The sequence below is a fragment of the Lucilia cuprina genome, chromosome 6 (assembly GCF_022045245.1).
Source record: "Lucilia cuprina isolate Lc7/37 chromosome 6, ASM2204524v1, whole genome shotgun sequence".
NCBI classification, from domain to species: domain Eukaryota; kingdom Metazoa; phylum Arthropoda; class Insecta; order Diptera; family Calliphoridae; genus Lucilia; species Lucilia cuprina.
The window spans coordinates 38,366,048-38,393,056 of NC_060954.1; the positions used below are offsets into that span (position 1 = coordinate 38,366,048).

The 27,009-nt window shown below is 29.5% G+C and overlaps 1 protein-coding gene across 1 annotated transcript; it reads left to right on the forward strand.

The window, feature by feature from the left end:
- The first annotated feature begins 159 nt into the window (after nucleotides 1-159).
- Nucleotides 160-26,613, forward strand: LOC111677214 (mitochondrial folate transporter/carrier). The gene is made up of 6 exons (XM_023438303.2): nucleotides 160-1,483; nucleotides 15,768-15,921; nucleotides 15,992-16,235; nucleotides 16,325-16,438; nucleotides 21,375-21,520; nucleotides 26,191-26,613. Exons 1-6 carry the CDS (start codon nucleotides 1,321-1,323, stop codon nucleotides 26,339-26,341), a joined length of 972 nt encoding a protein of 323 aa, XP_023294071.2. The 5' UTR covers nucleotides 160-1,320; the 3' UTR covers nucleotides 26,342-26,613.
- The last annotated feature ends 396 nt before the right edge of the window (nucleotides 26,614-27,009 follow it).

A 27,009-nucleotide genomic window follows, 5' to 3' on the forward strand; every position in this document is an offset into this window, starting at 1 on the left:
TTTTCCTGCGATTTACATTTCACTTTTCAAAATAACTAGCCGGTTTACAATTGATTTTTAGCCGCCGCCGATATTTTTCGTTCAGACGCCGCCGTTAATATTTGTCTGCGCATTGCTTTGACGACTAGAGAAAAAAAATCATTTTTCTGCAACATTCCAATTTGACAGTTCAGCGTGTTTAGACGTGTTCTCACAGAAAACGAATAAAGAAAAAAAGGTGTATAGAAAATTTTCGCATAACAAGAATTATTTTAAAAGTATTGTTTGCGAAAAGAAAATTCAACAATATTATAAAAGTGAAATTAGTTAAACGAATAATAAAGCAACCAGTGAAATTTTTAAACATATTTAAGGAAGTTTTAACAGCAAATGAAAACCATTTTTTTGCAAATTACATAAGCTGAATAAAGATAAAAAGATGCTAAAAAACCAACATTAAAAGCAAAACAACAAGAGGAAGTCTTTAGACAAGACAAAGAAATAAAAAACAAAAAACTCAAACAAAGTAATGAAATACTGGAACAAGCTAGAGAAATAAACGACAATTTGAAACGAAAACGTGATACAAACGTCTGCTGGAATTTCATCATTTTTGCCTAAAAGACCAGACTTTACGTGAAACATAAACTACGCTACAGTAGTCACACTATTAAACGGAGAGCAGGAAAGAAAAAAAGAAACATTTTAAAACTACAAATTCCCAGAGGAAGATGTGCTTTAATAAAAACACACTAAAAAAGCAAGACACAAAAAGAAGCATTTCGACAAGGACTATTGATTTTTCTAAAAAGGCTTCTTCTGCTAACAACAGTCTTGAATTTAATTTAGATTTATTAAAGAAAACTAAAGATAATCTTTGATTTATAGCTTAAATACTAACAATATTTTAGACTATAAAAACCAAAGATATATAATAAGTTTAGAAAAATCATCCCCAATTAAATCCCCAAAGCAATTCCACAAAAAAAAAAGAAACAAGCTGCAGAACAAAGAAAGCAACTGTGAACACAAAACACAAACAAACTTTAGCACAATTTCATATTGCATTCAAATAAAATAAATCTAAAATAATTGTGGAATAGTTAAATTTACTAACGAGTGAGAGTAACTAAAAACAAAAACAAAACTTGAAACATTTTTTTTAAATAACAGTGATACAAAAATTATCCTTTTTTAAAAGATTATTTAAACGCATGAGAGTGTAAAGAGAAAACATATAAAAAGAAAAACTTTTAAAGTTCCTGCTAAAATAAATATACACATATTTTTTTGTTCAATAAGTTAGATTTATATATATATATACATACAAAAAAACAAACAATGTCCACCATGAATTCGACTAAATCCCCTGCAAGTGTTTCCAATGGAAAATTCAAAGTATTTTCACATGTTAAATATGAGCATTTAGTTGCTGGCATTTCGGGTGGCGTAACATCGACTTTGATTTTGCATCCATTGGATTTGATAAAAATTCGTTTTGCTGGTAAGTTGGTATTATAATATAATATTTTAAAAAATATATATTTTACGATTGGGAGGGTAGAAGCTTAATAAAGCTGCTTGGATTAGTTTAACTAATTGAAAATATCTCACAATCGCTTTAACTTTTGTGATGAAACGTTCATAGAAAAAACATTTCTTACAATGTTGCATGACATCTTTTGCAAGTTGACACCGTTGTTAGACATTTTCTGTGAGGTCAATTGGGCCTCTATGCGATGCTCCCAGGTCAAGCTTACTATAAAGCTTTCCCAGATAACAGATAAGAAAGCTGGTATAACGACAACTGTAGTAGTTGTTATAATAGGAAGGAAGAGTAAACAATACCACACCTTCTCTGATATTGCCCATCATTCAAAGAAAGAAGAAAATAATGTTTCTGTCTCTATATTGTCCTTAATATAGATATCCTAAATAATTCCTTAACTTTGTTGTTGTTGTTGTAACAGTTCGACTGTGGACGATAGATCTTTCCTGGTGAAAAAACTTTCGGTTGATACAGCGATCACTGGGTTGACAATCTAAAGCTGAGTATGACTCGGGTCGTTCCGGAGCGAAGATCCAATTGTCCTGGGAACGTCCTTAACTAAACCGGCTGGTTTAAATCTAGAGTAGAGAGTAATAATAGAATTTACTCCTACGGCCACTAGGGTAACATAATAGGACCACAACTAGGTAGACCCATGTGACCCACTCTTTGTTGATTGAGTAAATGCCTTTCTTACCTAAACATTAAAACAAAATATTTCTCAGACAGCATCGTAAGATCTTATTAACTTGTAATAGAAACTGTACAATTTTCAAACATTTTTACAACGAATTTTTTAATTTCATTTTTAGATTTTCGACTTTTTTACTTCATTCGACATATTTTTCGATTTAAATTTATAAAATGCTCTTTTTCCTTAAAGATATTCGATTTACCCACGATTTTTACTGGCGGTCAACTCTATCCTAAGGATCTTTGAATCTAAAGGTAGGAAGATAGTCGCTTATGCGGATGACGTGGTGCTACTGGTCAAAGGTAAATTTCTCCCGACAATCAGTGAGGTCATGCAGTCAGCACTAAGTGATCTATCAACCTGGGCAAACAGGAATGGGTTGGGTGTGAATCCATCTAAGACGGAGCTAGTACTTTTCACTAGGAAATATAAAGTTGAGAGTTTTAGCTTGCCGAGATTAGACGGCGTTGAACTGAAATTATCGGAAGGAGCCAAGTATCTAGGGACCTTCCTCGACCAAAAATTGTCTTGGAAGAAGAATATACAGGAACGGCTTAAAAAGGGGCTCAATGCCTATTACACGTGCAGAAACTCTATTGGTAAGAATTGGGGTTTGCGACCAGACATGGTAAATTGGATTTACACGTCGGTAGTAAGGCCCATCATTACCTATGGTTGTACTGTGTGGTGGGTAGGAATGAGGAAATGCAGCTATAGATTAATACTCAGTAAGACTCAAAGGTGTGCTTCTATCGGCATAACAGGTGCCAGGGGCAGTACACCGCAAGCAGCATTGGATATTATTCTAAATCTGCTCCCAATTGAGAAATATGTTGAGAGTGTAGCGGCTAGGAACTTATTCAGACTGTTTGAATCAGCTCTAGTAAGACCAAAGCGGGTAGGCCACACTAGAATACTGTACGAGGTAGGTCTAACAGGAATTGAGGGAAGTACGGAGGGTATTTCTGATCATTTGGTTACGACCCTGGACTTCGGAGTAACACCCTCAATAGTGATTCCTAGTAGGGATGAGTGGGAAGGATCCGAAGTACTGTTTGAGGGGTGTGCAGTTTTCACTGACGGATCCAAGATGGACTCTGGCACAGGTGCCGGGGTTTATTTGGTAGACAACAATATAAGAGTGTCCTACAGACTTCCGGACGAATGTAGCGTTTTTCAAGCGGAAATCCTGGCTATATGGAAATCCGTGGATATTATTAAGACACACATTACCAGGGGGTCGGAAGTGACGATCTATGTTGATAGTCAGGCAGCTCTTAAAGCTTTGCAGTGTAAAACGTTACATTCTAGCTTGGTAAACAGCTGCAAAAGAGACCTGGAAGGGTTAGTCAGGTTATACACACTCAGGCTGTGTTGGGTGCCGGGACACTGTGACATACAGGGTAATGAGATTGCAGATGAATTGGCCCGACAGGGCTCGGATCTGGAGCTCGATAGAAGGGTCAGTTCGGTAAAACCCCCCATTTGTCATTACTATAGGCTAATTTCCGAATATTTCAGAAAAACCACCAACCAATCCTGGTACAGTAGACTGGATTGTAGGGTTTCTAGGACACTATGGCCGAAGTTAAATCCAAAAGCAACCAGAATGCTATTAGGATTGGACAGGAAGAGTACAAGGATTTTAGTAGGGGTAATAACCGGACACTGCTCAATTGGAGCCTTTAGGGGTAATGGGGTCGGTAACACACAGGATTTTTGCAGGTTGTGTGAGGAGGACAAGAAGAACTGGAGACAGTAGAGCATATTTTATGCCACTGTCCCAGATTACAGAGTCTGAGACTGAAATGGCTAGGTAAAGGATTCCACGATGAACTAGGAGATGTAGCAGGGTGTAACCTAGGCGACATTATGGGCTTCATTAGGGGAACTTTTTGGATTTTCAGTTAATAGACAATTAAGGATTTCCCTTCCATGACCACTTCTTTTTTCTGTTCTCTTTTTGGAGGGAAAATCTCACTCTTCTCATCTCTCCTTTCTTCTGTTTTCTTCTGTTTTCTCCTTGTTCTTTATTAAAGGGATTCACAATGGACCATTGGGTCTCCGAGTGGATGTATACATTGATATACAACCTTTTAAACTAAACTAAACTAAACTACCCACGATTTTTAAACAAAATATTCGTACATCTTTAAAAAGTCGACTTTGTTGAAACAAAAAGTTTTCCAACTTCTTACAATTCATAAAATTACAACTTTTCTATCTTTTCAAATATAGATTTTCGGCTCAGAATCATTTTCTGAGTCCATTTAGGTATGTCCGTCCGTCTTTCCGTGCATGTAAACCTTGTAATCAAACTACAGGTTGCAATTTTGAAGATAATTCAATTAAATTTGGTACATGGACAAGAAAAGATTGTCCCAGGGAGGAAGCATATTAAAAATGGTGAACCCCCGAATAGGGCCTGTAAACCTAGTTATCAAACTATAGGTCGCAATTTTGGAGATAATTAAATGAAATTTGGCACATGATCTTCTATGGTACCGTAGACCAAGTCTATAGAAAATGGTTAACATGGGTGCATTATTTCACCTAGCGCTCATACAACTGGACCCAGCGAATAGGACTTTTAAGCTAATAATTGTGTTCAATATTAATATACTCCTATGTCGAAAAAAGGTGCAAAACCAAGTTCTATACTAGCCTTGATGACCCCCATGAACACTATAATTATAGGGCCTCATTTGATCCTAGCCTCTAATAAAAGCCTCCTTCATAATTTGTCTTAAATGTCCACAGTTTTATTCACCAATAAATGGCTAAGGTATGTCTGATGCAAGGTACAATTCAACTTAAATGTTTTATTATAAAAACTTAATCACATTTTACTTTTTGTAACAGGTGTAGGGTATTATATGGTTGGCCTCGCCCGACTATAATTTCTAACTTGTTTTAGTTTTGTACTTGAGGGACTGAAAAAGTAGTTCGTTTTATCGCAAGGTTCGTAATAACCCAGTTCGTTATAAAAGACATATAAAAGATGGTTCACAATAACCCAAAAGTTTGTTATAACCTAATTCGTTATAAGCGAGTTTGACTGTATATTATAACGAAAAGTTATCTATGAATTTCTTAACATCAATATTTATTACTTATTTTTCTAATTTTCTTGTAAACAAAATAAAAATAACTAATCCTTTTAATTTAAAAATAACACATAAAATTTACACAAATAATAAATATTTACATGTTATATTATTATTAAACTTTGTTTACGCAAATCTGTTGTTAAATAATTTTCCATAACAACAACAGTTATAAATACGTAAACATAATAAGAACAATAATAACATCCGTAATAATTGCTAAGTAAACAAAATAACCAATATAAGGTTGTTATTTAGTTTATAGAAATATATAGAACTTGTGTTTTTGAATGAAATTTAAAATTTTTGCAAACAGCTTTCTGCAGACAAAGTGTTAAATTGTTTTGCTAAAACAACAATTTGTTTTTATAATGAAAATATAATAATGATAATAAAATTCGTTAAGCGGAAAGACATAGATAATATTTACTTTAAATTAGATTTTTGTTATTGTATTATTAAGAAGGGTTATACACCGTAGAAATGGTGTATGTCCACTCGGAGACTATAAGGTCCAATGTGATTCCCTTCAAAAAAGTGAAGATTCCAAAACAGAGAAGCTAAAACACTATCACAACACAAGAATGAAAATAAATACATACAGTAGTTTTCCGATTTAACGACCATTCAATTCTACGAACATCGCATTTAACGAACTAGCTAATTTTTCCTATTGACTACTTTAAATAACGAACAAAACTTGTTTTTTGTAATCTGTTTAACGAACTAATAAAAATATTATTATTTAAATTAAGATAAAATGACATTTATTAAAAATAACAAATAACCTAAGTTGTAGCAAGCGGTGCTTTTATACCCAAAACTGTAACTCATTCTGTGTTCTTATTAAATTTTAGTTCGATGTAGCTATGTCCGTCCTTCAGATAATGACTTTAACGCTCAATACTCGCTTAACAATACGAGTACGCCGAGTACTAACCGATATCTCTAACAAATTTTATGGGAATCGGTCCATAATTGACCTTACCCTCCATATCAGGCCCCCTTAAAAAAATTACTTCAACGCTCATTACTCGCTTAAAAATACGAGTATAGCGATGAACTTCGAGAAATAACTTTAAAGCTCATGACAGAATTAAAAATACAGCGATTAAATTCGACACAAATATGGTTTGAAAGTGGGTATATAAGATTCGTAATTTTGTGTTTTGTACTATTTTTATAAAAAAAAAGAATAAATTTTTATAAAATACATTTAAAAATATTTTATGTACCTATTTTTAATTATTTTCCTACCAAAAACCCACGTTTTACTTAGTACTGCATATAACGAACTTTTCAATTTTACGAACAGGCCTGACAACATATGGGTTCGTTAAATCTACTACTGTAATTAGTTATATATAAAAAAGGAAATGCATATTCCCCTATAATGCCCAGTCAAAGAACTTGCTAATTCCCTTGACAAAACCTAGTAGACTGCGAGGGTTAAGTCCCACAATTTCCCACAGTTCGCCATCGAACCTATTCCCTAGCCATTTAAGCTTGAGGTTCTGATCCTATGCTCGATCGTTTCTACTTCCTCCTCATCTTCGCATAACCTGCAATAATCCGTCCCACTTACTGACAAAGGTTCTAACTGAGCAGTGTCCAGTTAGAATCCCTATCAGACCCCTTAGACTGCGTCTGTCCAGTCCTACAAGTATTTTGGTAGCACCCATATCATGTTTTGGCCACAGGGCCTTAGATATTTTGCAATCCAATCTACTAATCCAGGATTGGTTAATGATGTCGTGTATTCCTTCGAATATCAACCTATAATGGTGACAAATGGGTGGTTTTACCATCCTTTCCCTGTCATCTATATCAAGATTCGAATCTAATCTAGCTAGTTCGTCCGCAACCTCATTACAAAGAAACATTACAGTGTCCTGGCACCCAACACAATCTCATGACAAAGAGTCTCATAATGTCCCTAAGGGCATTTCTACAATCTCCAACTAGGTGCAAGTGTACCGTGTGAAAATCTAATGCTCTAACAGAAGCTTGACCATCAATCGTTACTTAAGGGGGAAGAAAATTGATTTAAAACTTATTTTAGAACGGCTTCTAACACCTTACAATATATAGAGAACTTTTTTGTTTAGTATGGTCCTTAGGATGACCAAATGAAAAAGGTTTTAAAAGGTTTTTTCTTTTTGATTAGAATTCAAAATGATATAAAGAAGAATAACATATTAACATATCTTTAATTGAATTGAACTAATTGTATGCAAATTTAACATTAAAATACAAATTAAATTTAAATTACTAATTACAACTAAAAAGACAAATTATTAACATAATTTTGTTAAATTTGAGATTTTCTTATCGTGTATTAGTTTCTACATTTGTATTAAATGGCATTTAAATCTATAGACTAGACTTTATAAACTTGTTTTATTAAAGGCCATCTATAAGTTGTTCCTAATATATATTTTCCTTATCTAATTTACTAAACAGCAACAAAAAAATGTGTGTAACATTTTCTATAAAAGAAATACTACATGTGTATTTTAGTAATACATTTATAACTAACTATTATAACAATAGAAACAGCAGAAAATCGTAAATGAAATTAATTTTATTATAAGTCATTGTTGAAAAGAAACCGATTTAAAACAACTTTTGGTTATTTAGTTCGTTTGTTATAATTCCACAACCATGTCAGCTTATTTTCATATTCCAAAATAAAAAAATCAGCTTTTTATCACGTGCTGTAATCGTGTTACACATTTTTAAACCAAGCTGTTTTTTCAATAAAATAAACTACTAGTATATACATGTATGTATATACTTTATTAATTAATGTTTTATTTGTATTAAATCTTTATCTAACTAAAAACTGGTTGCATTTTTAATCAATTCATTGTATTTTCATAAAAATTCATTTATTTTGGGTTGTTTAATATTTAATAACATTTTATTGTCTATCTTTTGTCGGACTTCTGTTCGTTTTCTCTCTCTTGCTTTTTTTTTTGTAATAATGCCGTCTGTTAAAGATAAGTGGGAAAATTCCATACTTTATAAGTAGCAAAGGCATCATTTATATGGGGGTGTTTGATTAACTTGACGTATTTGTTATATTTATATAAAAATGTCTAAATATGTATATTTAATTGGCTTAGTAACTCATACTATGTATATAAAATTTATTGTTTTGTGGTATATTTAGATTTATTTCAGCAGAATTTTATTAATTATTTTTTATTAGTATTTTTCTTTTGAACTATAGACGGGAGGTTGTTAACATGTTGCTACTAAAGGTTTTAACATAGAATTTCCTTTATAATATTTTGATGATATTTTAATTAAAATTGATAAGTTCTCAAATATTTTATGGTGATTAATAATGAAACAATGTATCAAGCAATAGTTCAAAAAATTTTCCTTTGAAAGTTAGTTTAGGTGGGAAAGCCTTATGTATCATATGGAGCAACTTAGAATTCTCACTATAGTTTCCAATAGGCCAAAAATCCGATTCCCTTGATATAACTAAGTAGAGTGCAAGGAAAACTGCAATATCCCTCATTTCGTCTTGTACTCTAGGACTGTCGCAGAAGTCCGGGAAAAAAGCTCTAGTAGAATGATGTCCTGTTATTTACCCCTCTTACAGTCTTTAGTCTTATATCTATTTGCCCAATTAGAATTTTATTTGCATCCGTATGAAGTCTTTTCCATAAGATCTTTGATATTTTGCAATTTATTTAACAATTCCAGTAATGTTTCAAAAAATTTCGAAATCCTTCAGAGATTAACCTATAAATGGATATCTGTTGTTGTTGTTGTAACAGCTCGACTGTGGCCGATAGTTCTTTCCTGGGGAAAAAACTTTCGGTTGATACAGCTGTTGATATCTGTTCTTTTTTGTCCCACATTGCAATCTTCTGATACACAAAACAGTCTCATAGAAATGTATTTCTTGTCTAGAAACACACTGTTACAAAAAATTCCAGATCGATAGTTCTATTTTGGTGGGTTGGCATTCTTTGGCCGAGTATTACTAAAGTCGTTTTGTAGCTAAGCCATAACGATATGATTCCGTGTTGTTGTGGCAACAGATTGTGGGTATCATGAGGATCCTGTACCCGGGCATATATATTGGGGATGGCGAGTTCTATATGGTACCTGCAGTCATAGAGCGTTTTGATCCTCTTTGATCTAAGATGTGCAAGAGCAACTTTTGTATTCCGCGTTAGGGCGACCTCTAAAAATATTGAAGTAAACAGCTGTATGTATACGAATTACTATACAACTGATCCAACATATATGTCGATCTCTATACGCAAGATTCGGCACCTTTAAACAAAATTGTTTGTCTGATTGTCTTGCTGTCATAACCCGGTTGATTCGTATCTCTTGTCTGAGAAAGTTCATCGAAAATTTTGTCTATGTCTATATCAGGCATTGGGGCTCTAGTTTTTGCCATTTCGGCAGCTAAATAGATACCTATTGTATCCTTCTCCATCATATTTCTCGGACTAATCTTGATGTAGTGTATATACCTTTAAGAGTAGTACAATTAATTATCTCTATTCGATATTTTGTAATATCAAAGCCAATATTCTGCTTTAAATATGATCGATATTTCGTCCATGAATATGTCACAGTTATTCTGAATCCTAAAATTAATTTTATTATCTAATTCTTAGATAAAGAAAGGGATCAGAATACTAGACCCAAGTGTGTCAACAGTGATGACATCGCGAGGACGACCTGCCTATCTAACCTAGATAAGGATACACTCTTACAGTTTAGAAACTTCCGAATACACGGAAAGACAGCTTGGATAAAGATCTTAAATTTTCCGATATAATAAAACCGAAGTTTCCCTATAGACTAGATATTTTTTCTGAAATACTAGCGTTTCCATTAGGTCTATGTGACAAGACCTCACCTGAATTTAGTCTGAATTGCATATTATATAAAAACTTCAAAAAAAACTATGAAATTCTTAAGATTCTAAGTAAATTATATAACAAATTCATCATTTAATTTTAAAAATAATTATTCATTTTCCTTTTAAAATATTTCATTTATTTACAAACGAATTATAAGTGATTTTTAAAATTTTGATACTAAATCACATCTCTACGTAATTGATAACCTATCTCAACTTGTATGGAATATTTTAAATTAAAAACATTTTTAAATAAAAGTTTATAAAATCATACAAATAGACCTATGAGCGCTTACTAACTGGGGGGTAATCTCGAATAAAACAAGATGAACTTTAGTAAATTGTTAAAAGCTGATAAGAATTTTTGTAAATGTAAAAATAAAACAATTATACTATTATAGTACTACACGTGCCTTTATTAATAAATTAAAATAGAATTGTTTTGAAAATATTATACAAATATTTTAAAACGTAAGGAATTTAGAGGGGACTTCCGACTAAATAAGTTTCGGATTATTAAGCTGGGATAGGGTTGTAGTACGACTTTATTTCGGCCCAGAAGGTCTATATTTCGAAACAAACAGATAACAGCTATTCTTTTTAACAATTTTTTAAATTATGTATACATTGTCTAACTAATTAAAATAATCAATTTCACTTTCGTTCTAATCTAAAATTAAAAGTTATCTCTAATTATTAACACTATCTATAATTAATGTTGTCTGAAAATATAAGTAATTTTTTTAAATTAATTTGGCTTTTATTTCCTATATGCTTCACTAAACATATCAAATTTCTTTGTTTCAAAATTTACTTGCTTATCGGCTAGTCCATCATATCGCCAACTCACAAAAAAATATTAGAATTTTCTATTTTCAGTGCAGAAATTTTTAAAAGTCAAGACAAACAAAATTAATATGAAAAATAAAAAAATTCATAAATATTTACTGTTGATAAGCACACGGGCGTTCATTTTAGAAAAACATCACGCGTTTTAAATGATTTTTTTGAGTATTTTTAACAAATAGCAACAACTTTTTTTGCCTTATCACTAAAAATTTTATACAAAACAAAAACAATTTTTTTAGTTAATAGTAAATAAAATATAAATTTTATTTTTTGCAAATTTCTTTTGTTGTTTAAAAAAAACTGTTTTGATAGATGTAGAGTTGAGAAGCAAAAATGGGGGCTCGTCTGACCTCGTCATGATGTCTTTTTTTATTTCGTCTATAAAGATTTTATGGGGTATATAATATTGTCAATTTAACATTTGCAATTTTGTTGGTGTCTTTTAAAAAACCTTGAAGTTTTTTTTTAAAGAAAACAAGTATTTTTTTTGTTTTGTTAAATTTTAATGTTTTTTATTTAAGAAATCTTTGCAAATCTTGTTTTTTCATCTAAAGTGGTTAAGGTTGTTATAATATGATAAACAGCCATTTTTAATTGTATAGAGATTTGTAGTAAGAAGGCAGCTGAGTCAGGATAATGACAAAGGTAAAGCCGTAGAATTGTGTTTGAATGATTTACTCAAAAATTGTATGTGTTTGTTAAACAGGTAAAATTTTTGCTTAGGATTTTAAAAAGGTATCTATCATATGATGAATCTTAGGTGAGGTTTTTACAGGCAGCTGTTTGTGACAAATACAATCTTTATTTGGGTTCATAAGGTTCCTTGGAAAAGACGATTAAAAGAAAATGAGAAGATGGTAAAGGATGTATACATGTTCTGCAGAACTAATTATTATGAAGCCCAATTTGCTCTAAACAGATTCCTAATTTCCATTAGCTATAACTGATAAAAGAACACCTAAATGCGATCTATGATGACTTCGAACATAGAATGTTGATCGAAGATGAAATGTAGATTGAAGATGGAATGTAGATTGAAGATGGAATGTAGATTGAAGATGGAATGTAGGTCGAAGATGGAATGTAGATCGAAGATGGAATGTAGATCGAAAACGGTATGTAGATCGAAGATGAAATGTAGATCGAAGATTAGCTATAACAGATAAAAGAACACCTAAATGCGATCTATGATGTCATTGAACATAGAATGTTAATCGAAGATGGAATATATATCGAAGATGGAATGTAGATCGAACATGGAATGTAGATCGAATATAGAATGTAAATCGAAGATAGAATGTGAGATAGATAGATAGATAGATAGATAGATAGATAGATAGATAGATAGATAGATAGATAGATAGATAGATATACAGATAGATAGATAAATAGATAGATAGATATATATATATATAGACAGATAAATAGATAGATAAATAGATAGAAATATAGATAAATAGATAGATAGGTAGATAGATAGATAGATAGATAGATAGATAGATAGATAGATAGATAGATAGATAGATAGATAGATAGATAGATAGAAAGATATATAGATAGATAGATAGATAGATAGATAGATAGATAGATAGATAGATAGATAGATAGATAGATAGATAGATAGATAGATAGATAAATAGATAGATATATAGACAGATAAATAGATAGAAATATAGATAGATAGGTAGATAGGTAGATAGATAGATAGATAGATAGATAGATAGATAGATAGATAGATAGATAGATAGATAGATAGGTATATAGTTCTGTGTAGATTTTCTATAAACATTTTAGCTCCCCACAAAATGTATTACTACAACAAAAATTGTATAATATTTGTCTCTACTACCGAATCTATTTCCCTTTAATATTCCTAAAAACAAATAATTTTCAAACATTTTATAGCTAATTGAATGATAGATAACATTATTTGATAATATTTTAACAAAGAATTATCAAGTTTTCTAACTAAATTTTTCATTTACTGCACTTTTGTATATTTCTCCTTCAAATGACTCACTTTTTCAGTTCCAAATGGTATAGAGTGTTGATTTCTCATTTTTCAACACACTTAGCAACAATAAATTGGTTAAATTTATACTAAAAACACAAACAAATTTAAACAAATAAATCACAAAACAAAAACACTGACTGGGGTTTTGCAAAATATAAACAATTAACAATAAAATAAAACTGACTTGTTTTTGAGCATACAAATGCAAAAAATAATAATAACAAAATTTTTCTTACGTACATGTTGTACAGTCACGTGAATAAGTTATGCATATTCGACAAAAAGGCAAAATAAATACAAAATCCACTCATTATAATTTAACAACCAGTTCTTTAAAAAAATTAAATGTTATTGTTTTTTTTTTGCGAAAAAAAATAGAAGCGTAATCAATATGAAAAACAAATGAGATCATTGGTAATTCTTGAAATTTCATATAGAGTTATTTTTGATTTTATCTACTCATTTACAAGATTTGATTATGTACATTACCCTTCACTGATAAGTTTCAGGCTTATTTTTTCATTAACGTTTTGTCAGGAATTTAACCTTTTTGTTGATACTGCTAGTTTTATATATTGTTTATTTTTATTGAATACTTTTTATTTTGTATTTTTACAAATACTTGTTTTAATAAAAGGAAATGTATTAAATTTATTTCCGCTTTATTTTTATTTATATTAATTATAAATATACATATTGAATTTCGGGGACAATTTCCAGACAAACTTAAAAGAAAACTTTGAACTGTTTATGACAATTTTATTACAAAAATTAAAATTAGGAAAGCTTTTAATTTTGGATTATACTTTTGATTCCAAAGTTTGTTTTAAGATCGAATTTTTGAGCATATATCAGAATACTAATTACCTCTGTATAAATATCTATAATTCAACCTTAGAAATGTACATTCTTTTTAAATTAAAAACTTTTTTCGATGTCAAAAATGTTGACATCCAGTATCTCCATGATATATTGGTTGGTTAACGAACCAATATATCTCTACTCTCATCAGATGTTCCTCGATATATCCCATCTACAAGCTTGAGCCCTTCTGAAGATCGAATCTGAGGATACTGCTCTTGACAAATCCCTACGGACTTGCTACGGAAACGACGTTGGAATTTTAAGAGTAGATACCTTTCTGGCATGATCATCTGCCTGTTTATTTCCATAATAGTCCATATGTGCAGGCTGGGTCCATAGACAGATCCTTCTTGTATGGTCTGACTAAGTAGGGAGCGGTAGTATAAGAATTTGATCAGAGAATTACGGTGAATACTGAGATCATGTAGTAACCTAAAGGCTGATCAGTCAATAGACCAATAAATAAACAATATAATAGTCTGTAGATTAGTTAAAAGGCTATTCAATAGACAAGTCAATATACTAATCAAAATACAATTTAATAGACAAATCAATATACTACTAAATATTCTAATCAATAGTCTTGTCAATAAGCTAGTCCATAGTAAAGAGACTAGTAAATTGTCAAAAAATAAGTCAAAAATATTGTTCCGAGACAATTCCGATCAATAAACCATACAAAAGATTAGTTGGTAGAGTAGCCAATAGTCTAGTGAACAGACTTATCAATACTCGATCGATAAGATAGTTCAAAGAGAAGTCAATAGAATGATCAATATGCTGATCTATAAAGTAGTACTTTTGCTAGTCAATATACTACTCTTTCACTCACAAATAGGCAGGTCAATAGACTATTAAATAGTTTAGTTAATAGAATAATCTATAGACTAGTCAATATACTAGTAAATATACTAATCAATGGATTAGTCAATGTCCTAATAAATATTCTTGACAGTAGTCTTGTCAATATGCAATTCCATAGCCTAGTCAGTTAATAATCCACATACAAGTCAACAGTATAGTTCACACACACGTTAATAAACTGGTCAAATGACTAGTTAGTAGAGTAGCCAATAGTCTAGTCACTAGACTTGGGAACAGACTAATCAATAATCAATAGTTAGTTAGTTCACAGACAAATCAATAGAATGTTCAATGGGCTAATCTAAAAAGTAGTCCTTATACTAGTCAATAAACTACTCCCTTACTTACTAATAGACTGGTCAATAGACTAGTTAATAGAGAAATCTATAGACTAGTCAATAGGTTAGTTCAAAGAATACACAAAAGACTTTGTAAAATATTTCAGTAGTTTTAATCCGAAAAAGTACTTTTTCTTGAAAATTTGCTAAAAAAATTATAAAAATTTATAAAATTTTTTATAAATTTTAAATTCACAACAATGTTACAACAATGAATACAAAAAAGACTTTGTAAAATAATTCAGTAGTTTTCGTCCTAAAAAGTACTTTTTCTTGAAAATTTGCTAGAAATTTAAAAAAATTTATAAAACTTTTTATAAAATTTAAATTCACAACAAAGTTACCAACATTAAGTAAAGAAAACATCATAAAATCAAAATTTTTTATCAGTTTTATTTGTTTGTTTATTTATTTTAGAAACACATACATATACATGTATTTTAAATACTAGATCTTAAATTAATAGCCAACACGTGCCAGCACATTTAGTAAACAAATTTATATATACATTTACTTCCAATGAAATTAATAATTCTATTTAGCAATAAAATTAACAATAAAAAAATGTTTATTAAATATAAAAAAACACACAAAATTTCTATTCTACAGTTAATGATGGACGTACTGCAGCTGTACCACAATATCGTGGTTTGGGTAGTGCTTTTGCCACCATTTTTCGGCAAGAAGGTTTTCGCGGTCTTTACAAGGGTGTAACGCCTAATGTCTGGGGCTCTGGCTCGTCCTGGGGTCTATACTTTATGTTGTAAGTAGTATGAAAGACATTGACTTTACAAATTGTTTGTAAAAATATTATTTTTTTCTTTTAATTACAGTTACAATACCATTAAGACTTTCATTCAAGGTGGTAATGCTACTTTACCTTTAGGGCCCACAATGCATATGATAGCTGCTGCTCAATCGGGAGCTTTAACTTTAATTTTAACAAATCCTATTTGGGTGGTAAAGACTCGTTTATGTTTACAATATGGAGCCGAGGGTAAAGGTTCTGAATATCGTGGTATGATACATGCGCTGGCGCAGATATACAAAGAAGAAGGCATTAGAGGCTTGTATAAGGTAAGGAATATAATAATAAATGATTTTTTTAGAATTTTTAAGGTTTTTTTTATAAAATTTTTTAAATATTTTTCTTTCTTTATTTATAGGGTTTCGTTCCTGGCATGCTGGGTGTTTCTCATGGTGCCATACAATTTATGACATATGAAGAAATGAAAAATTGCTATAATGAATATCGAAAATTACCAATCGATACGAAATTGGTAAGTTTTTGTTTAATAAGTAAAAATTGTTTAAAATTTCCTTTAGATTATTATCATTAAGTTTAAAGCCCAAGAGTTTTAGTGGATTTCAACTGCTGCTAAGCATCTTCTTTAAAGTTGTTGTTTGCAAATTCTATATTAAAGCAAAAAATCATTTAATTTTGCACAATTTTTATTTTTCATTTTAAACAATTTAATTTCTTGCGCTCTTTGCTTTCAATTATCACATGATTTTCTTGTGTGTTCGCCTACAAACTGTGGAAAGTTTCATGGTTTTTCTTTTATTATTTGCATTATGTTGTGTGTTTTTATATTCAACATTTTCTATATTAAACATTTTTTTTAAATCTCTATGGATTTTTCCATTTGATTAATAAATGATTTCTTCTTTCTTCTCATCAGTGGTTTATAATAAAATTGCATTTTTTTTTTATTATGATGACGAAATATTTTGTATTTGTTCCCTCATTTCGAATGCTTTTATAGTATTTTCTAAATAAGCACAATTAATGTCTGCTCTTTTCTTGGCCTCTTTTTTTTAATAATTATCACATGACTTGTACTTTTTCTATTTACTATAGATTCATTCGAAATGCTTTGTATTAAATTATAAATTTCGTCATTTATTCTATAATAAACACAACAATTTATTTCCTTTCTTAACTCTTATACATTTTTTTGGCTTTAGTCCAAAAAAAAAAAAAAAAATATTTGTGTGTTTCAAGTTTATATTACCGCTAAATTAAATAATTTGAAAGTACTTTTTTTTTTAAAGATTTATTAAAAACATTTTTTAAAGTTTGAATTATTAATTAGTTTTTATACCCTACACCACTTTAGTGGAGAGGGTATATTGGGTTTGTGCTGATGTTTGTAACATAGAAAAGTATTCGTCCAATACCCACCTTAAAGTATACCATTCATTTTCTGAGTCGATTAAGCTACGTCCGTCCGTCCGTCTGGCTGGCTGTCCATGTAAACCTTGTGCGCAAGGTACAGGCCGCAATTTTGAAGATAATTAGATGAAATTTGGCACACATGCTTCTTTTGGCCCAAGGACGAAGCCTATTGAAAATGGTTAAAATCTGTCCATTATTTTGACTAGCCCCCATACAACCGTACCCCCCAAATAAGGCCTTTTGGCTTATAATTAATTTAAATGATCTATTATGTTAACAAAAGTCGACAAAACTTAGTTTTATAGAACTTTAAATGACACTACCGATTTTTGTCATGATCGGGCTTCATTTGATACTATCCCCCATACAAACTCCCCTTCAGAAAATGACTTAAAGGTCAAAATTCACTTACAAACACTAATAACACTTTTAAATTTTACATAAATATTATTGAAGAAGACTTAACTCCCCCTACCAACATTTTTAAGGATAGGACCATATTTTGCCCTAATCCCCTTTGAGCCCTCTTGTAAAAAAAATATTTTTTTGCCAAAATAAAAATACTATAAATAACCCCCATTTTTAACAAACAAACCGACAGGTGTAGGGTATCATATGGTCGGCTACGCCCGACTATACATTCATACTTCTAAGAGTTAGAATTGTACTTTGAATGTAACTTCGAGCTCTGTATTCTTTGTTAAACGTCAATTGCAATACCAAGGCCATAATATGTTTTCTTTTAACTTTTCTGATCTCTCTCTGGTAAGGTAGTCAAGGTTAAAAAGTAACAATACTTTTTCTTTTACTCGATGTTCTGCTGACAGCAGTCCCAGTTGTAATTAAATGCTAAACAAAAATCGCGTGATAAACTGCAATATGAGTGACCTTAATGTTTTTAACTTCATGTTTCATAGCTGTAAAAACACTTTACAAAAATTAAGTTATAAATGGATAAAAAACTGTATATTAATAGTTTATATTCTAGCTTGTAAGGGTGGGTTTCTAACTACTTAGTTAAGCTAGACTTAACTTGCTGTTAGATTAAACTCCGAACAAATTTATGCTCACTTTAACCGATTCTTGTGTTTTTCACTGATGTATTTTACCAACTTTGTTAGTATTGCCAACTTTTTTTTAGAAAAATTTCAATAAACATTTAAATTATTAATAATATTGATAAAGCAAATCGAAAAATTACTATTTACTTAAAATATTAAGTTTTTTCCTTCCGAATTCATTATTTTATTATTTTATTGTTTTTTTATTGCGTTTTCTCTCTTAAAATTTAGGTTTAATTAGTCACTAACATTCAGTTAAACATAATAACATGATTACTGAAAAACACAAAACATACATTAAACTAAGTTTAAGCAAAGAATATAGATTATCTTTATCAGAAAAACTAGACCTTAAACATTTAAAATGCAACGAATTTTAAACTAAACACTTTTAAAATCTTACAATTACTGCAATTACACATAGATTGCAAAGTGAAAACAAGGTCCTCAGCTAACTGCCAGTACTAGCAGTTTGAAAGAAAGACAAAGCTTGTTGAATACCTACCAGTCATATATTTATCTTGGTAGCCCTCAGTATTCTAGGATTGTTTGTGCGGATTCTCTGGAATAGCGACAGCTGGCTGATTACAATAATATTTTATTGTGCAGTGTTCATTCATTCATATCCTTTCATCCATCCTGTTATCTATATCAAGATTCGAACCTAATCTAGGTAGTTCGTCCACAACCTTAATGTTCAGGCTCCCAACATAGTCTACTAATGTCCTAAATGTCATTGCTATCAATCTACAAACAAGTCGCGAATATCAATGATCTAATAGCAACTTCTATCTGTATTCATCTTGGACCCTTCGGCGAAAACTTCACACCAATCTAACATTTTATAGTATACAAGACAATCGGCCCTATTTGTAATTTTACAAGGGGAGTTATCACGATCGTAGACCTAGTTTGTATAGATTTTTTTGTATGATTGTTGCGTGAAGATTTCATTACCGAAGAATAATATAGTCTTTGTAGATTCGTAGCCGTCGCATTCTCTACAAAATTGTCACTTTCAGCTTTATTGAGTATCTTTCAGACAATGCAATCATTAGTTAGAATTCCCTCCTGGCATGATTTCATGCTGAAAGAAAGACCCTCATATCTTGAAGTATTGCTATGCCGGGGTAAAGAGGTGCCACCAGTGCCTCTAGTCAATGCATTTCTCGTACATTCCGCCAGTATACCTAGAATCTGTAGTCTGTCGTATGTTGTTCTTTTATGAGTGTGTCGGATGAATGGGAAGTTTGCAAGATTAAATGGTGATGAATAAAACGTATCTTATATATGTAATACCACTGAATTTTTCTTTCTTCTGTTCATACTAGATTTACCACATTGTAGTGTAAGAACAAAATCTTCGGCTTATTTGATGAATTCGTATATTGGTCTATCGGTTATGTCTCTAGGTGCTGTTGCCGTCTCAACAGAGGCCAACACATCTGCGTGGTTGTTGTAACAGGTTGGCTGTAACTGGATGTTTCTCCCAGGGAAACAAACTTCCGGTTGATGCAGCTGTTGCTAAGTTGACAATCTTTGGTCGATTGAGAATCAGGTCGGGCCCTTAGAACGTGGGAATCTGCGAGGTTGTAAACGGTGGTGATATGTTTGCATCTCGGAGTTAAGCAATTGTCAGGGATTAAGTAGCTCAAGTACTAGAGCAAAGTAAACGTATACTAAACCGGAAATTCCATTTACGTAAATCGTAACCTGCTTGTAAGAAGCACACTGGGGCGTTGAAATAGGCCAATCATGGCTGATGTTCATGTAAAGCACTTCGACATTAATTAGTTACAATATGCCTGACAACAGATGCTTTACTCTATTTAAATAGTTTCAGAATTCAATTATTTTTTTATAGAATTCTTGTATGTGTAGTAGACAATCATTCCTATCACCAATCATCATTTCACGTGAAAAATGTTCACCTTTTTCGTTTATTAACTTTTTTGTGTTTAACAAAAATTCACCTGTTGCGAAATTTGTTGATGGAATTTTGTAACCATTGGACAGCTGTTCCATACAAAATCAACTTGTCAATGAATTGTTCACATTAAGTTCACGATAGCAATTTTCCCTTCGAGGGAAATGAAAATTTCAAGGAAACAAACTTTTCACTTCTATTGCCGATAGGGGTGATTAAATCATGATTTTCCAAATATCAGGGCACATTTATGTTTAAAATAAAGGTTGTTTTAAATTTTTTCTGATAAATATGGATTAAATAAATAAATACTAATGATGCCTAACTAAAGTAAATAAATTATTAATGCTTTAAGTAAACAAATTGTTAAAACATTAAACAACATAACAAAATTTTTAAATTAGAATAAAACATAAATTTTTATCAAATTTCTAGACAATTTGCAAAAAGTTTAATGTTGCATTGTTGTTGATATTTTGTCTGGTTAATTTATTAAAATATATTATCTCAATCACGTTGTGTAGCAATGACCACTTTGTTTTATATTATAAGTTTATTTTGTCTCCCTTCCTCGTGTTCCTTTTAATAAAAACAACTAAATTTTTTTGTATGTAGTGCTCGTAAAACTAATTGTATTTGTGAGGCAATAGTTGACTATTTGATTGTTATTACATACAGATATTCATATTCACAGTAAAGAAAATGTGGTAATAATTGTTTTAAATTTACAAACATTACACGTGCCATTGATTACAGTTGTTGTGAGAATTTTCCAGTTTATTTTTTGTGTTATTACTTGATAGTTTTTTGTTTTGATGATTCAAATCAGTTTTAATAAAAGTTTATCAACAGTTTGATAAAAAAAATATATTTCATGGGAAGTGGAAAATACTAGCATTAGCTGTGTGTTGTTTGCTTTAAAAGCTTAATTGAAATACAATTTGAAATACTTTTTTTTCTTGGAAAACCTCTTTATAAACTTTTTGTTAGAAATTAAGTTTTACAACTAAAACAAATACTAATTATAAACATTTCTCTCATTTTTACAGGCTACATCGGAATATTTAGCTTTTGCAGCTATATCCAAACTAATAGCAGCTGCCGCTACTTACCCATATCAAGTTGTAAGGGCACGTCTACAAGATCATCATCATAATTATCGCGGAACTTTGGATTGTATTAAACAAACATGGAGGTACGAACGTATGGGTGGTTTTTATAAAGGTCTCATACCATATTTAGTGCATGTCACACCAAATATATGTATGGTCATGTTAATATGGGAAAAGTTGACCAATTAGAAAAATCAAACGTAGTCTAGAAATATACATTTTTTTTGAACTTAATTTTCTCTACTACAACTACTGCTATTACTCTTTGGAAAAAAAAGAACTAAATATATTAATATAAAATTTACAACTAAAGAATAATGCAAGAGTAAAACAAACAACAAAAGTAAAGAATCTTCAATGCAAAACAATTAACAAATTAAAAAAAGCATAAGTTTAGTTTTTTTTTTTTGTCTAAATATTAAGTTTTAAATTTAAGAAAAAGAAAAAAAAATTGAAAGAAAAACAAAAATACCTTAAGAATATAAGACAAAAAGGAAAGAAAAGAAAAGAAGAAAATCCTTAAAAAAAAGATTTCTAGTTAGTAAACGAAATCTGTAAAACTTCAGCATAAAAATGACAAGCTCTTTTTTAAGAGTTTTTAACAATTTTTAAACAACTTATTTATAATAATTTATTAAAGCTTTATTAAAACTTTATTAAATTACTATAACTAAGTTGTCTCTAACAATTTATGTATTACTGTTATTATTATTATTTTTTTTTTGTAATTTTAGTTTTTGTTTTTTTTTTTTTTAATTAAGTTACTCAATCTCAAGTTTTTTTTTATTTTCTACATTAATTTTAATTTTTAATAATTCCATGAACGCTAAGCGCCTGAATTTAATTCTTATTATTTTATTTCTCTTAGCCACTAAGTCTTGTCATAAATTCCTCCAAAATTTTAGTTGCTTTTTTTTTCTATAATTTTTTGGCTTTGGAATTGTGTTTTAGTTTATCTTTAAATACATTATACACTTGTGATAGAAATTTTGTTTTAAATATTTCTTACAAATTGCTTAACAAATTTACTTAAGTTAAGTTGAAAATGTCTACTAAAAGTATAAGTTTAAATTATGGAAAATTAAATTTTGGAAAATTGTTGAAATACAGAGTGATTAGTTTGACTATATTTTTGACTCTATTTGGCTAAGTTTTAAAGCGTTCCACAGCTCAAGTCGTTGCGAATTTAAACAATTTCTCACTTAAATTAAACAATAATGTCTAAACTCAATTAATTGTAAATATTTTAGTTTTTGAATTAACTTTTGCTTTCATTAAACAACACAGGGAGAGTTTTTGTGAATATCGATTCGAAAGAAAATCCTTTTCAAAAGTCTTAGTATAAAGCATAGAATTTCGAAAGGAATTGTTTTTGAAAGCAGTAGAAATTTCGTTATTTTGTAATTCCAATGTCCAGAGTTTACTAGATATACTTCTCTAAATCCTAATTTGATCTCAAAATTTCTACATCACTTCAGGTTTTAAAGATATTTTACAGTAAAGTTTGACAAATTTCTGTTTTTTTTTTTACATATTTAAAGCGAGGTGTGACCTTTATTACCTGATAACCGATTCGAGAGAAAACCCTTTTCGAAAGTCATAGTGTAAAGCATACAATTTTGAATTGATTTTTTGCTTTTCAAATGAGGAAAAATTTTGAAGTATTAAAATTCCAATATTTGCGAAATAGTCGACGAACGTTTAAAAAAGTCAAAAACCAAGGTTTACTATTAATAGATCTCTTAAGGATAGAGCTATGCTAAATCCTAATTTGACCGTAGAATTTCTACATCATCTCAGGTTTTAAAGATATCTTAAAGTAAAGTTTAAAAAATCTCTATTTTTCGACATTTGCGGAAAACGAAATACCAAAGCCAAGTGACTTTTATTTGTAATGTTTTTATATAGTCGGAAAGTTCTATACATTAGCTTTAATATCAATTTTAAATGTCTGACCTGGTGAACCAGGTCTGACGCAAGAAAAAGTTGAATTGTAGAAAAAGATGTAGTTGTTTAAATTTTAGATTAAGATATCTATCTCTTCAAACAGGAATGGGATCTAAGAGAGATTAAAGCTTTATTTTAAAGCCAACCTTTAGACGACATACGATTTTTTCCCAAATAAAGTTGCCTTTGCTCTAGTATAACGTCTTGAAGATGGCGAAAAACGGTTTTGTGTATTTCAAACTTTAATCGAAGTTATCTTAAGAACGCGATGTGATGAAGTAATTCTGATTTCAGATTTGTTTTCAGTATCGGTCAATCCTTTAGAAAAGTATACATTATTTTCGAGGTTTTAAATAACGACGACTTTCGTCTGTCTTAATTATGTTGAAAATTGATGGTTTTTCAAACTAAACCCTGATATTATTGGCAAATAAGACCAGTTTTGAATTGAGCACCGGTCAATTACATTAGAAAACAGTATCTTAGTACTGGGATTTTAAATAAAAGAAGAAGAATCAATTCCATTTCGTTTCAATGCTTTTGCGAATGTGTATATTCTGCTTTACGATCATACTAACGTTTTTGTAAGTTCTTGTTTATATGGCGGAATGCCGGATCAAAATGCAGAATACCAAAGTTGCCAAAAGGAGAACATTTCGATTCTAATTGAAATGTAGATTAGGGGCCAAAATAAAAACTTCTCTTTGTTTGTTCTCATTGTTTTAAATATGCTGAAAGATATCTTGAAAACCTGAAATGATAAGCAAATAACTATTAACTTATTCGAAAGTTCCCACGACAATTGGATTTCCTCTGCGGAACGAACAGATTCTCAATCGGCCAAATATTGTCAACTCAGCAACAGCTGTATCAACCGGATGTTTTTTCCCCCAGGGAAGAACATTCAGTTACAGCCAATGTGTTACAACAATAACAACTTATTCGTCGCAAGGTTAATCCTTTAACAAAGTATACTTTTCACTCTGGGCTAAGAAATTGTAATCTATAGTCTAACATTTGTAAATCGCAAATGTGATTATAAAGCTATTTTTTCGAAATACAAACTTAAGGTCAAAGTTCAAAAAAAAAAACATTAGAATTCTTTCTATTAAATAAAAACAATAACAAAATTTAATTGAAATTGAAGTAAAGTTTAGTTAGTTTTTCTTTAAAGAAATTATTGTTTTATTGTAACTTTATTTTAATTTCTTTTTTTGAAAAATTTTTGTAAATTGTTACATAAAGTTGTAAATTAATTTCAATATTGTTTATATAAATATATATTTGGTTAAAAAGATTTCAAATAATTTTGAGTTAAAATATTAGAAAATAAGGAATTTTCCGAAAAATTTGTTTCAAATTCCATAATTTAATACTTTTACTCAGATATTTTTAATTAACAAAACAAAAAATTATTTATTAAGTTTCAATTCATTTAGAATTCAAAACAATTTTAGGGTCTTATTCATAAACTTTTAGCAAAGATTTTTAAATCAAATTTTCATACAAAATTCGTTCTATAAACCTTTGATAAATGATTATGAATAACTCAATTAAGCTTTAATCGTTTTATTTATAAACAACATTTTATTTTATTTTAAATACGAATTTTGATTTATAAATCGTTTTTAATAGATAATTTTGTTTATGAATAAGGCGATAAAACTTGTTAAAGTTTTTATAAAATTTATTATTATTATAATTTTTTTTTTCAAAACTTGGACCTTTAAAAGAATAAAATTCTTTTTTTGTTTCTTGTTTAAACTACAAATTAAGTTATAGTTTAGAGAAAAACAATTAAGAAAATTAATTTATTTAAATAAACTTTTAACTACCAGCAGTTTTCTTAGATTTTAAGCAAAAAAAAATATACTTATAAAAAAACCTTTAAAACTGTCTTAAGCATTTAAGGCTTTTTTCATAAAATATCATATAAATATAAGTAAAATTTAAAAGAAATTGTTCTAAAGAAAAGAAAACTTAACAAAAACAAAAGATTAATTAAACTTTCTTTGGCAAAAAGATTATATAAGTAAAGAATTATTGTTAAACAAAAATAATTAGCAACTAAATAGCAAACAAGAAATATTAGTAACAACTTATTAAGAAAACAAGCAAACAAACAAACAAAAATAATAAAAAAAAACATGTTGTACTAGTTATTTGTTGTATATTAAGACACAAGTATACATACCAACACTTTGTATGTATGTATGTTAAAAAAACATTACATATATTTTAAAATATTATTTACATATTATTAGTTTTTTTTTTATTTTTTGAATAATTTGAAGGGGTTTTTTTAAAACATAAATTTAAAAAAAAGAAAAACTTATTTCTGTTGCTTTTTAAAGCTTTTGTTTAAAGTAAGTGTTAAAAAAATAATTATAATTTGTTTTCTTTTTATTCTACTAACCTTAAAATATTATTAATTTAAGTTTGGGGTTTGTATATGACAAAAAACAAAACATATGTGCCTTTTCTGTTCGATTGTTGTTTTTATATAATTTTTACTTTTTTCTCTTTTTGCTAAATGAATTTTAACTAATTTCTCTTTTTGTACATCTTTGTGGTTTTCTTAAAAGTAACCCCACAACTAAAACATAACTTTTAAAAACAAAACATCAAAAAAAACTTTAATTAAAAGTAAAGAAAAAAAAAACAAAAAAAAAATCGTTATCACATTTAAATCAAATTTCATTACCGTATGTAGAGTGTGTAAAAAAACTAAATAAACAAAAAGGTAAGCATTTTGTTCAAACTTTGCTAATGTACAAATATCACTTTTCTTATTGTCTCATTACAGCTATGAAGGTCCTTTGGGTTTTTATAAAGGTTTAAAGGCCAGTCTGATCAGAGTAGTGCCCGCCACTATGATTACATTTTTAGTTTATGAAAATGTCTCGTATTATTTATTGAAACGTTCCAAAGAGATGAAACTACAGAAAGAAAGTTAACTAATATAAATTACATTCATTAGACTAACAAATACCTCTTCATTTTGTTTGTTTATTTTTGTTTAAGCAGCTTTTTGACCAAATTCCTTAAGTTAGTTTTTTTTGTTAACCAAAGTTTGCCTTGAGTTGTAAATTATTACATAATTTATATAAAATCATCACTTAATCTAAGATTTCTACTTAATTCTTACTAACTTATTATAAAATCATATCGTTTTTGCTGATATGTTGAGTTTTTAATTTAATTTGTTTTTGTTTGTTAATTTTAATTTTCCTTAAAAAAACACTTGAATTGAACTTATTTTATATTTTCATATAAAAAAAAAAGAAAACTTGAGATATAAATCTTCAATAAATAAAAGATTTGTTGAACAGTTGTTGTGTGTTTTATTAATAACTTGGTTACCTATTAATATAAACTCTTATGTCATTCTCTTTATTGAATAGTCCAGCTCTTAATTCGATACATTCGCTTAATTTCCAGCTGTTTGACCCTCTAAATTGTAGTATACTTTAAGGCTTTTACAAATAACATGCTTAAAGTATACTAAGCAAAATCAACTTTTATTAGTTTAAAGTAAACGCCTTATTGTATGCTGTTGTTTTTTTCTTTTTTTTTTTTGCTATCAATATCGCGTCATATTGCTTGACTTTAATATTATTGATTG